The sequence below is a fragment of the Poromitra crassiceps genome (assembly GCF_964638095.1).
Source record: "Poromitra crassiceps genome assembly, chromosome: 3".
Taxonomy (NCBI): Eukaryota; Metazoa; Chordata; class Actinopteri; order Beryciformes; family Melamphaidae; genus Poromitra; species Poromitra crassiceps.
In genome coordinates this window covers 31193977-31207291 of record NC_139625.1, presented here as the reverse complement: position 1 = coordinate 31207291, position 13315 = coordinate 31193977, and the positions used below count along the sequence as shown (strand labels likewise).

The following is a 13315-nucleotide window of genomic DNA, read 5'->3' as shown; positions in this document are numbered from 1 at the left end:
GCGGCCATTAGCTGTAACGTTCCAGGCGCTGCAGAGACTGGCAGCGGGGTCCAGACGCAGATGATGTAGGATAATTGCTACTGATCCGGCTGGGGCTTGACAGCTGTATACGTCGCCAATCCTGCGTTGATCCTATACAAACAGGCAGCCTGCGTAAACAGTGCAAAAATGGCCCTCAACATACGCCATACAGCACCACTCACGGTAAGTGGTGTAGTTGATGCCGGGCGTATATATTATTGCACCATACTGGTCAAGTAAATATGAAATACCGGTAGCACGAGATGACAAGATTTTGAGTTGATCGTTATGCTATGTCGCAGCTGCACACCCTTATGTTTGAAAGACGGTCGTTCCACAATGCGTTCTTTATATAGGCTACATGTTATTTTACAGTAATAGGCTATACATGTGCACTCAAAAGCCACAATGATGGGATGCATCCGAGCTTTTGTGCAGAGAATGCGGCACAGGGTGAAGCTGGAGCGGCTGAGAGAGCTGGGCAGACAGTACCCGCTCTTCTGTTTCCTGCTGCTGCTGCTGCTGCTGTCCACCGTGCTGCTCAACCGGTCAGTCCTGTCCAAGCCAATTCACCTCACACCTGTCCTGTAGGCGAATCATTTTGAGTGCAATAAAAGCCTCTTACTTTCCCATTTAGTCAACAGCAGCTTGATTTCCCTGTGTTTATCATAGATATATCCACATAATAATGGTCTTCTGGTCCTTCCTGGCTGGAGTCGTCACCTTCTACTGCTCTCTGGGACCTGAGTCTTTGCTGCCCAATGTCTTGGTCTCCATCCAGCCAAAGATCAAGGTAGGTCAGAGAGCAAGGGTGAGCAAGAGCAAACACTAATGAGGGTTTCCAACATCCATGATTGGAAGTAGGAAACCCTCATTAGTGTTTTGTATGCACCTGTGTTTACCCTGCCCCCCTGTGAAAAGGGTCTATTAGATCACAGACCCCCATTTGATAATATTTTGTCCCAGGGTCCCCCCCTGTCACAAAAGCTTAGCTTTTGTGACAAGTTACCCTCCCTCTCTCCTGGCCCTGTTGCAGGAGCCTGCTGTTGTGGTCATTAGGCTGATTGGGTGCACCTGGGCCCAGTCTTCGTCACCGATGCATGTTTTGCTCTGTTTATTTGTTTTTTGTAGTTTGTGTTGTTTAGTTATTTTCTCTTTAGTTTTAGTTAATAAATTATTGTTTTAACTTTTGCTTTGGTGTATGACTCCCCTTATTTGTTACTTCATTGAGACGGTCCCAGGTGTTATTTATGGTTGGAATTCTACTTAAGCAATATATCACGAGAGCAAGTGTGTTGTGGTGAATATATCCCCCTGATCAGTTGTTGCGGCCTCGTGGATAACAACTGAGCAGGGGGATATATTCCACAACACACGCTGCTCGAGTGCTATATTGCTTTTATAAAAGGGTTCCAAGTATAATAATATAATAATAATAACACTATAAGTCCGACTGGCATGGTATTCTGAGAGTCAGGTGAAACACTACTGTAAGGCGGGACCTCTAGCAAGAAGATAGACCTGCGGGTGATTTGATTGGATCGTTCTGGAGACTGAAGTTGACATTGGCCAATCCTGACGCTTGGCTGAGAGCTTTCTGGAAACCCAGGCAGCTCGAGCGCAGCGTTGCATTCTCAGGGCTTGCCCGACACCAACTAACGTTACGGGGTTAAATGCGGGGTTAAATGCGGAGTTAACAGCCTTTCTTTTGCAAAGAAGACATTAGCCCGCATCTATTCTTGTACAAAACATCATTTTCTGCGAAGTATTAGTAAAGTTATAAGCGAAGATCGATTCACAAGGATCTGACAGCTGTCTCCGCCATTTTTTTTTCTACGTTGTCATTTGAGGTAAGCCTTATTATTACTCTCTTAGTAAGAGAGTTGCCATGGCAACCAATAACCCATGGCCATGGGTTATTGAACTCGGTTACTGGAATTATACAATGGCTGTGAACCAATCAGATTGCTTGATTTGAGAGAGCCATTTTATAATAGTAAATATAAATAATTACCCTTTTTGCTGGGGACGACCTGGAACCTCTTCAAGGACCCCGGGGGGTCCTTGAACCCCACTTTTTTGAGAACAACTAGCCTAATGACCCCAACACCAGGCTCCTGCAACTTCAGCCAGTCAGGAGAGTGGGAGGGTCCTTACAGTAAGCCTTACACTAAATAATAGGTGGATGAAAGAGTGTTATAGGATAGATGAGTTGATATTTAATTGGAATTGGAATTACAATGGGATTATACCTGACCCTAATGATGGGTATAGTTAGGTCTGGTGTCTTCTGGGGTGAAGAGTCAGGCATATGGCTCCCCATTACTCCTGTAGGACTACACTGTCTGGGTCATTGAGTGTGTCGCAGAATCACACTGTCACTGGGTTTTCACTTTCAGTAATCTAACTCTCTTATCAGTCGTACCAACAGGAGCTGTTTCCACTGGGCCACAGCTGTGCTGTCTGTGGAAAAATCAAGTGCAAAAGGCATAGGTGAGTTACCTGGCTGCATTCATTGTTGTGGTTAGGGTATTTGAATTTGCTGTGATTTGCCTGGAGGCCGCAAGGTATGTTCTCTGGCTTAATAGAGAATATCCTCTGTCAATAAATAAATAAATAAATACATATATATAATATCTCCTATGTCAGCCTTGATCTCAGTAGGATCTGGTTTGTCAACATGTAACTGATATAATTTTTTAGGTGCATTGCACAATTGATAATAGTGATGATGATTGCTAAAAGTGCTCAATCCACAGAGAACAGTACTCGATGTCACACTCCCCTCTAGTGGCCAAACATATCTTTGCGTTTGTGTAGATGGAGATGGGAGTGCTGCATTGGGTCAATTAACCCGAGTTTGTAGAGTAACAATCAGAATTTGTCAGGTAAAAAATCAGGTGCTCCTCAAGGATGGGGAGAACAGGGATAAAAAAAAACAGTGACTGTCCAGAGTGTGAAGGAGGTCCACAGGTGTAGGCGGCAGCCAAGAGAAAGGCATCCAAGGCACTCTGAAGTAGTTTTAAAAATCCTTTAATAAAGCAGGGATATAGACCAATGCGTTTCAACTTACAAAGTCTTCATCAGGGTATAATTGCAATAACATACAGGTGCTGAATTTAAAGCATGCAGGGAGGTCATGTGGTGGAGTCACATGGGTGAGGTGTTACCTATTTAAAGTAGTCTCGCTAGCCAGCCTCTCTTCCTTTCCATCAGAGAGTCTGGCGCCGTGGAAACAGGCAACGGGGATCAGCCCGCCCCTGCTCTAAAGCTGCTCTCCCATTCGAGCAGCTGTTTCGGTGGCAGCAGGATATCCGCTCCCCCGCTTGCAAGCTCTGTCACGCTCTGTTCATTGGCTCCGACCATATGTCAATCAGATCGGCTTCCGCTCCCATGTGTGTCGCTGTAATGCTCCCGCCGAACGCTAACTAGCTAGCGTAGAAAGCTAACGGCAGAAACCTACAGGCTAACTCATTGCTACACGCTGAAAATGGCAAGTTTTGAAGAAAATTTGGATTGTGCAATAAAGAAGGCCTGCTCGGCACTTTCGGTGGATGGTTGTAAAGATATCAAGAGAATATGTTTAGAACATTTGCTGTCTAACAGTGACTTTATGCCTGTGAGCTCTCCTCCTCCTGTGTAAATGTTCCGCCGACACAAGTTCCACCCCGAAACTATTTTCCAAGGGCACTAACGCTAAGCACCGCCCGAAGACGAGGATGATTGGCTAACCCAAACAGACCATTTTTTTTCGCAATCCCACAATGGAAACCTGCGACGCCAGACTCTCTGACGGAAAGGAAGAGAGGCTGGCTAGCGAGACTAATTTAAAGGAAACACCAGTATAGAAGAAAATGAACAAGTTTAGCAATTTACACACACAATAAAAACAAACTACAAGGAAAAGACACTGAAGTAAATCTTCCATCTAAAAATAAGGGGGCTGGGGTGAGCACAGATAAGTGAATTGTCACATTAGCCAAGATCACACTTTGATTAAAAAAAATACTTGCATGTCACCTATATAGAACAGTTTTAGAGAAAAGTTTTAAAGGAAGGGAGAGCAGTCATTGTCCTCATTTAGACCAGGAAAGACAGCAGCTCTGAGGGTGTTGATCCAAAAAGTCTCACGTTTAAGAAGGTGCTTGAGTCTGTCACCTCCTCTTGTGTTTTTGGGATGACCTCTAAGGCCATGACCTTCAAAGTGTCAGGACTGGTATGGCCCACAGTCTTGTAGTGCTGAGCCATTGGGTAGTTGGGGTTGTTGGTCCTAATGGCATACTTGTGTTCAGCCAGTCTCTCCCTCAACTTAAGTTTTGTGCGGCCAATGTAGAAGCAGCCACACTCACATTCAAGTCTGTAAACTACAAAGGTAGTATATTACAATTTGCAACGCTCCGACATTGAAAATTCCTGTGACTGAAGACATCCACAAATGTGTTGTCTCTCTTTATGTTATTGCAATGACTGCATGAGCCACACCTGTAAGTGGCATTAGGTTTTGGGAACCAGGTGGTGGGTTTGGGGGCCAGTTGGTGACTCCTCACCAGGCTGTCTCTCTGTGTTGGCGCCCTTCTGAAAGAGAAGGCAGGAGGCTCCGGGAATGGTGCACAGAGGGAGGGGTCACTGAGTAAGAACTCCCAGTTTTTAGTGATGTGCCTAATGTCATAAGCCATGTTGCTGTACTATCTGTCATAAAATAGATTCTAAATGGCTGTTGTTCACGGGGGGTCTCTTGTTCAGAAGTTGCTTTCTGTCCAAGATAAAACTCTGGTAAAGAACTGGATTGAGAATCTTTTTGTTGTAACCCCTCTGTTCAAATCTAGAATACATGTCATTGGCTTGGTGCTCAAAGTCATTCTCAGTGTCACAAATCCTCCGAAGCCTCTGAAACTGGCCATATGGTATATATTGATGTAAGCCTCTGAAACTGGCCATATGGTATATATTGATGTAAGCCTCTGAAACTGGCCATATGGTATATATTGATGTAAGCCTCTGAAACTGGCCATATGGTATATATTGATGTAAGCCTCTGAAACTGGCCATATGGTATATTTGATATAAGGCTTTTTTGGGTGCAAACACAAGTTGAGGGAGAGACTGGCTGCCGCCTACACCTGTGGGACCGCCTTCACACTCTGGACAGTCACTGTTTTTATCCCTGTTCATATCTTTGCATTTATTCTGTGTACTGTTGTAAAGATTTTTTCCACCCTTTTTTATTGACAGACCGACGTTATTACTGGAAAACTATCAGCCATGGCTTGACCTGAAAGTTCCATCTAAAGTGGATGCCTCCCTTTCAGAGGTAATGTATCGACATGGAACATTATTTATGATCATTATTAAATTTAGTTTCTCTCCAATATAATCTTTTTAATAGAAGCTGTTTTGTTTCAAGATTCTGGAGCTGGTTCTGGAAAACTTTGTATATCCTTGGTATAGGTATGATAATGCTCCTGTACTCTTTGCTAGCCTAAATATATAATGCAGTCATATTATACATTTTATGTGCTGACAGAAATTACATTTCCAATTTTTCTTTTGCAGAGACATCACTGATGACGAGGCATTTGTTGATGAGCTGAGAGTGACTTTGCGTTTCTTTGCGGCTGTGTTGGTCCGTCGAACCCAAAAGGTGACAAATACATTACACACACACACACACACACACACACACACACACACACACACACACACACACACACACACACTAAATGTATTATGTTTATTTCAGGTGGATGTGTCGTCCCTCATCACACAAAAACTGCTTAAAGTTTCCATGAAGCACATTGAAATAATTAGCAAAGCGAGGCAGAAAGGTATTGCTAATGTGCCGTCTTTTCTCTTATGACCACATAATCAAAAGGCCAAATGAAGCCAACTCTTTGCTCTCTGTCTTGCTCTCCTCTGTAGTGAAGAACTCTGAGTTTCTCCAGCAAGCTGCCCTGGAGGAATACGGCCCTGATCTGCACGTGGCGCTCCGCAGTCGCAGAGACGAGCTCCTGTACCTCCGGAAGCTGACCGAGCTGCTCTTCCCTTACATCCTGCCACCGAAGGCTTCAGACTGCAGGTAACTCAGTGCAACAAAGGTCACGCAACGTCCACATAGCTCCCAAAATATCACAGCATCAACCAATCTACTTTGCTGTCCCCTAAGGAGAAAGCCTGACACTGCTGACCCTATAGAAAGGTAGATAAAGGTTATTCTCTCCTCTTTCTGCTTCCTACTGCTTCGTCTGTCCGCTCTTCTCAGATCTCTTACTCTGCTGATAAGAGAAGTCTTGGCTGGCTCTGTCTTCCTTCCCGCCATGGACTACTTGGCTGATCCTGTGAGTGTAGACACACTATGGGCTGCTTTTCTGAACCCAAATCAAACGTAGTCCTGAACTGATATCACTGGACGCCCCCTAGCTGATACAGTATCTCAGTCCAAGACTACTCTTTATTTGTGTTTATTTGTGTTTGGTAAACCAGGCCATGGATAATAGCATGCTACTGGAATAACAAGGATTTGTGGACTAGGACCTTAATAGGAATAATAGTTATAGGAGTAATATGGAGTAGGACAAGACAAATATGCTTAAAGTAAATAATTACAATATATTTCAAGATTTCTGTTAACTTTTTGTGACTGGTGTCTTTCAATTCCAGGACACAGTGAATCATTTGCTTTTGCTATTCATCGACAACTCCCCTGTAAGTAAATGCTGAACAGTGTATTGATGTTTACGGGCAACTGCTGAGAATTTAAATGGCCTATGTTACTACAGAGTACTGAGTATTGAAATAGCCTATGTTACTACAGAGTACTGAGTATTGAAATAGCCGATGTTACTACAGAGTACTGAGTATTGAAATAGCCTATGTTACTACAGAGTATTGAAATAGCCTATGTTACTACAGAGTACTGAGTATTGAAATAGCCTATGTTACTATAGAGTACTGAGTATTGAAATAGCCTATGTTACTACAGAGTACGGAGTATTGAAATAGCCTATGTTACTACAGAGTACTGAGTATTGAAATAGCCTATGTTACTACAGAGTACTGAGTATTGAAATAGCATATGTTACTACAGAGTCTGAGTATTGAAATAACCTATGGTACTACAGAGTACTGAGTATTGAAATAACCTATGTTACTACAGAGTACTGAGTATTGAAATAGCCTATGTTACTACAGAGTACTGAGTATTGAAATAGCCTATGTTACTACAGAGTACTGAGTATTGAAATAGCCTATGTTACTACAGAGTATTGAGTATTGAAATAGCCTATGTTACTACAGAGTACTGAGTATTGAAATAGCCTATGTTACTACAGAGTACTGAGTATTGAAATAGCAATAGCCTATGTTACTACAGAGTACTGAGTATTGAAATAGCCTATGTTACTACAGAGTATTATCTAATTCTTCAGAGTGAATAAGGCTGCCATGTTGTCTACCCGTTCTGCAGCCCGAGGAAGCCACAGAGCCGACCTCAACTTTGGTTCCTTTCCTGCAAAAGTACTCTGATCATCGAAACACAAAGGCCTCAGTAAGTACTTTGTCCCGTCCAGCAGAATGTACTAATACAGTATGTATTATCATTGCTGTCTTAACTTCAGATTACATGCTTCACTATGGGTAGGTGAAGTTCTATGACCCTTGGGTTTATGAAACATTTTCAAAACCAATTTTATAAGCTGAAAAATGCACGATTCAAGCTAAAAACAAGGGTTCTTGTTTTTGTTTTTCTTAGTTCCTGAAAACATATATTTTTCAGACACAATTTTTCACCCCGACAACAGCTATTTGCAGGTTGAATGTATTGTAGTTTCGGCCTCACCTCACACGCTTCACTCGACTTGCAGTAACAAGAAATTGGAGGAACATCTAGGAATTGTTTGGCGAACATTGCAGTTGCCTTTCTGTGCTCTCCCCTCATGCCTCTCCCCCCTCTCTCACTCTCTCTCCACCTCCCCCCCCTTCCCCTCCACCAGGTGCTGAAGCTGGAGCTGAGGGAGATCAGGGAGCAGCAAGACCTGCTCTTTCGCTTCATGAACTTTCTGAAGCAGGAGGGAGCGGTCCATGTCCTCCAGTTCTGCCTCACAGTCGGTAAGTGTAGCCCAGTACACATTGTTTTAATGTGTAGCCCAGCTATTAGCTCTACTCTGGTTAAGGTCTTTCAAACCTTGCAACTGAGGATCCCTGTTTCCATGACTAAACCAGTGAACAGTATATTCCTGTAATGTCCCACCCACAGATAGAAAGGTCCACTTTCGTAGGTTATTTCTAGCCTGATAACAGACTGAATTGTCAACTCGTTACACTCCATTTCCTTCTTCAGTCTGACATTGCCTCCCCTCCACTCTAACCGACTTCCCAAAGGGGAATCTTTTATATTATTATTAAATATTTCTAATACAGGCGGAAAATGACTGCTTGCACCCATAACACTCAGAGTTTGTGCACACAGCATAAACCGAGTGAATGGAGTATGGTGTTTCCATGCCATTAGTAACCTGTTTAATACCGGGTTAAGTCAGTCATCTTAACTGGATTTCTGATAATACAAGCATGAACTTCTTATCAAGCTTCTAATCGAGTTGTGATGTTTGTATGAATCGACCCAAAACCGGGTTAAAAACGGAATTAAACATATAAACTAAAAAGCAAATTATTCTCTCTGCCACCACCTTGACAACCAGAAATGAAAGAAATTAGTTCCTAAGTTTTTCTTTCCCCCTAAAATCTTCCTCCACCTTTGGTATTGTACAAGAAACAAATGGAAAAATCATATAGTCATGGTTACCACAGTTCTGCACTATTGTTTCTGGGATGTTGGGCTTGATTTGTCTTTTTGAACTTCTCAGAGGAATTCAATGATAAGATCCTCTGCCCGGAGCTGTCCGACTCCGAGAAGATGCTGCTTCACGAGGAGGTGAAGAAGATCTACGATACCTACTGTTTGGACGAGAGCATCGACAAGATCCGCTTCGACCCCTTCATAGTGGAAGAAATACGCAATAGTATGTCAAATGGCTCTTGAAGAAGCACACAGCCCACTACTGTGGCACCCAGGCGCGGCTCCAGTATTGGGCCTGGCGGGCCTAGGCCCACCCACTTTTTCCCCAGGCCCAATCAGATTTTTTTTTTTTTTTTTTTTTTTTTTAATATATATATATGTTTTTTTAATTAATTAATTTTTAAAACGAACATTTGAATACAAAATAAACACACAAAAACGTTTCCTGACTCTTTCTAACAATAAAAGAAAAATACAACTGTTATATTAGACTTCAAGTACTGACGGGAGTTAAATTTGGCGCTTCAGTTGTTGTTGTAATGTACAGTGTAGCTAAAAAAGGTCAAAAAAAGCCCTCAAATCATTAATTTAAATGAGATATTCCTCTAAATATCGCTAAAAATGTAAAAAAAAAGACCTCAAAATTCACCCTTCGGGTGCCGCCAAATCGGGTGCCGCCCATCTTGATGGGCCCAGCCTACATTTGTTGAGCCCACCCAAAACTGAAATCCTGGAGCCGCCCCTGGTGGCACCAGCCAATAAATACTTACTTGACCTATTAGAATTTGAATATTTGGAAGAGAGTCCTTCTCAACTCAATTGTTTTTGCATGTAAGATAAAAAAGAGGTAGCTGTCCAGTGTGGTTGCAGGAAGTTCCCCAGGTATTGAATGGAGCAGAGAAGGACATCCGAGGCACTCGGAATAATATTAAAAATCCTTTATTCTAGACGGGGATACCAACGCGTTTCGACTCAAAGAGTCTTCATCAGGGCAATGTTTTTGCATGTGTTTTGTTCTATTAAATCAAAACTCAAAACCCACTTATTTATTTTAGCTTTCCCCTAGGGTCCTCCCTCTCCATTTACATGTTTTATATTTTTATGTTTTTATCCTTTTATCTTTTTATTCTTTTAGTAGCTATTCCTTTATATTTATTTTTTATATCTTTTTCCCTGTTTGATTGCTTGATTGTTTTTGTTTTTATCGTGTTTTTTATCATGCATCTGTAAAGCACCTTGTGAAATCCTTGGATTTTAAAGCGTGCTATATAAATTGAATTTATTATTATTATTATTATTATTCTTTTTGCTAACTTGTATGTTTGAAAAGTTTTTGCATAAAATGGTATGATCAAATGTGTTTTGTGTTCTGCTCCCCAGTCGCTGAAGGCCCGCATCCGGAGGTGGTGAAGCTACAGACCATGAGGTGTTTGTTTGAGGCCTATGAGCACGTCCTGTCCCTCCTGGAGAATGTTTTCACCCCCATGTTCTGTCACAGCGATGAGGTTAGCGTCTGTACTCAGTAACAAATCACCATGTTCTGTCACAGCGATGAGGTTAGCGTCTGTACTCAGTAACAAATCACCATGTTCTGTCACAGCGATGAGGTTAGCGTCTATACTCAGTAACAAATCAATCTGAGGCACAACTCAAATTATTAATTGTCTGTTTCCCTTACTGGCATTTATCTGGCATGCATTGCATTTGACATTTTGGTTGTTTTGGCATAAAAGACTTAATATCTTCTGTCATTTTGAAATGATTTGTTTGGTATTAGAAATATGGCAATAAATGCATTATCTGCCTAATATGGCCCGTCATTATATCTTCACTATACTTATCAATTGTCTTCTTAGATATAACAAGACTATATGGGATAAATGCTGGATTGAGGGCCGATTTGGAATTCAGCGACTCTCTTGCCCTGGTCTCTTCCGATCTTTCTGCCACCAACCGCTACCGAGCGTGTCATCCTACCAGACACACAACTGCCCAATGGGCTCACGCTGGCATTATGCCAAGCTGCCAAGCCAGATTTCACTCCTCACAGGCTCTCTCATTGAATCCAGTAAACAGCCATTGTCCACCGCAAGCCACTGCCCTGCATGGATAATGTGTCTGGAAACTAATCATATTCCAGCTTTGTTTCTTAGAATCCATGTCTAATAATTAAATAAATAAAAAAGGCCGACTTACGCCTTTGTGTCTGCTCTGAGTTTAAACATATACCCCATCACCACTCCTTCCCCCGTCCCAAATTAAACCGTGTTATACAGAGCGCTGCTCTATGATATTGATTATATCGCAGTAGTTACATAGGGAGGGTGTGATTATATAGCAGTAGTTACCTAGGGAGTGTGTGATTATATAGCAGTAGTTACATAGGGAGGATGTGATTATATAGCAGTAGTTACATAGGGAAGGTGTGATTATATAGCAGTAGTTACATAGGGAGGGTGTGATTATATAGCAGTAGTTACATAGGGAGGGCGTGATTATATAGCAGTAGTTACATAGGGAGGGTGTGATTATATAGCAGTAGTAACATACGGAGGGTGTGAGTGCATTAACATACCTTCACTCTGAGTGTGTTGTATAGCAGTAGTTACATAGGGAGGGTGTGATTATATAGCAGTAGTTACATAGGGAGGGTGTGATTATATAGCAGTAGTTACATAGGGAGGGTGTGATTATATAGCAGTAGTTACATAGGGAGGGTGTGATTATATAGCAGTAGTAACATAGGGAGGGTGTGATTATATAGCAGTAGTAACATAGGGAGGGTGTGATTATATAGCAGTAGTTACATAGGGAGGGTGTGATTATATAGCAGTAGTAACATAGGGAGGGTGTGATTATATAGCAGTAGTTACATAGGGAGGGTGTGATTATATAGCAGTAGTAACATAGGGAGGGTGTGATTATATAGCAGTAGTTACATAGGGAGGGTGTGATTATATAGCAGTAGTAACATAGGGAGGGTGTGATTATATAGCAGTGAAGTTACATAGGGAGGGTGTGATTATATAGCAGTAGTTACATAGGGAGGGTGTGATTATATAGCAGTAGTTACATAGGGAGGGTGTGATTATATAGCAGTAGTTACATAGGGAGGGTGTGATTATATAGCAGTAGTAACATAGGGAGGGTGTGATTATATAGCAGTAGTTACATAGGGAGGGCGTGATTATATAGCAGTAGTTACATAGGGAGGGCGTGATTATATAGCAGTAGTTACATAGGGAGGGCGTGATTATATAGCAGTAGTTACATAGGGAGGGTGTGATTATATAGCAGTAGTAACATACGGAGGGTGTGAGTGCATTAACATACCTAAACACTGAGTGTGGATTATTTCCTCTTTCCATGTCCTTCTCCAGTACTTCCGGCAGCTTCTGCGAGGGGCCGAGTCCCCTGCCAGGAACTCCAAAATGAGCAGGTAGGTCAGGTGTCACTGCACCGTGTGTGTGTGTGTGTGTGTGTGTGTGTGTGTGTGTGCACACGTGTGTGTGTGTGCACGTGTGTGTGTGTGTGCACGTGTGTGTGTGCGTGCGTGACCCAACAACAAAGTATTGTCTGTAATGTTCACCTGTGATGTTGAGTGATGAGTTAGCTGACCTAAGGCACAGATCACCTTTATAGTCTACCCAGTAGGACACAGAATGCCCTACTGGGTAGTTGATTTGAATCAGAATATCAGTTGTGGTGTTTACTATTTACATCCAGGTGAAACTCAAGTTGCTCTGTCCTTTCTGAAATTCTTTGATACTTTTGTTTTCCCTCTTTGTTTAGTTGACATATTTGTTAACTGTTCACAAATCTCTATATTGCAATGGCGACTGCTATGTAAAGTCAGAATATAGTATGTGCCAGCTGCCTCCAATATACATGTAAATTCACTTTCAGCTCTGTCTTAATTCAGTTCCAAAAGTTAAGCAAGGATGTGTTTAACAGTAAAACATTTATTTTATTTTATTGTGCAGTATAATGAAAGCTTTTGTTGAACTGAAAGTGAATTGATCAGAGCCAGGTGTCACCTCCTGTGTTTTTATCGCGGGGTGTGGTGTCTCTGTAGCCGTGGGGCCCTGCCACTAACTCCTTGTGAATATTGTTCCAGAAATAGCCTCAGTTTGGATGACATTCGGTGAGTATATGGCATCAATGTAGTGATCAGAACAGTGGCTGGCTGGGCACTGCTGCTGCACGCAAGAAACAAAAGCAACAATATACTTGCCTGACTGTGGTCCACAGAGGAAGATCCTACTGCCTTTTTAACAAATTCCCTGCTGCAACCAGGGGTTCAATTCTACATGCCACTGGGTGATTGATAATATAATTTGACTGATAAATATTTATTCTATTTAGTATTAGTACTGTGAAATGCAGGCTCATGAGAAGATTGACCTTATTCAAATATGTTAATCAACTTTAAGCAAGAATCATGCAGCTCACCACAGATATAATATGCATTATAAAAGGCTTAGGTTTTATTTGTCATTT

The 13315-nt window shown here is 42.0% G+C and overlaps 1 protein-coding gene across 6 annotated transcripts in view; it reads left to right on the top strand.

Annotated features, from left to right (window-relative positions):
- The window catches only part of LOC310773834 (sorting nexin-14-like), a 40002-nt gene continuing 26687 nt past the window's right edge, over positions 1 to 13315 (top strand). For 4 of the 6 annotated variants that reach the window (XM_083633800.1, XM_083633799.1, XM_083633798.1 and 1 more), the window contains exons 1-15: positions 1 to 569; positions 694 to 814; positions 2441 to 2514; positions 5254 to 5332; positions 5426 to 5469; positions 5575 to 5662; positions 5762 to 5846; positions 5941 to 6097; positions 6281 to 6356; positions 6679 to 6723; positions 7484 to 7564; positions 8010 to 8124; positions 8883 to 9038; positions 10196 to 10320; positions 12196 to 12254. In XM_083633800.1, coding sequence (XP_083489926.1) covers positions 430 to 569; positions 694 to 814; positions 2441 to 2514; positions 5254 to 5332; positions 5426 to 5469; positions 5575 to 5662; positions 5762 to 5846; positions 5941 to 6097; positions 6281 to 6356; positions 6679 to 6723; positions 7484 to 7564; positions 8010 to 8124; positions 8883 to 9038; positions 10196 to 10320; positions 12196 to 12254 — 1445 coding nt within the window. In that variant the 5' untranslated portion in view covers positions 1 to 429. Of the gene's footprint in view, positions 570 to 693; positions 815 to 2440; positions 2515 to 5253; positions 5333 to 5425; positions 5470 to 5574; positions 5663 to 5761; positions 5847 to 5940; positions 6098 to 6280; positions 6357 to 6678; positions 6724 to 7483; positions 7565 to 8009; positions 8125 to 8882; positions 9039 to 10195; positions 10321 to 12195; positions 12255 to 13315 lie in introns of those variants that run through there. The other 2 variants (XM_083633797.1, XM_083633801.1) reach the window with 2 other exon arrangements.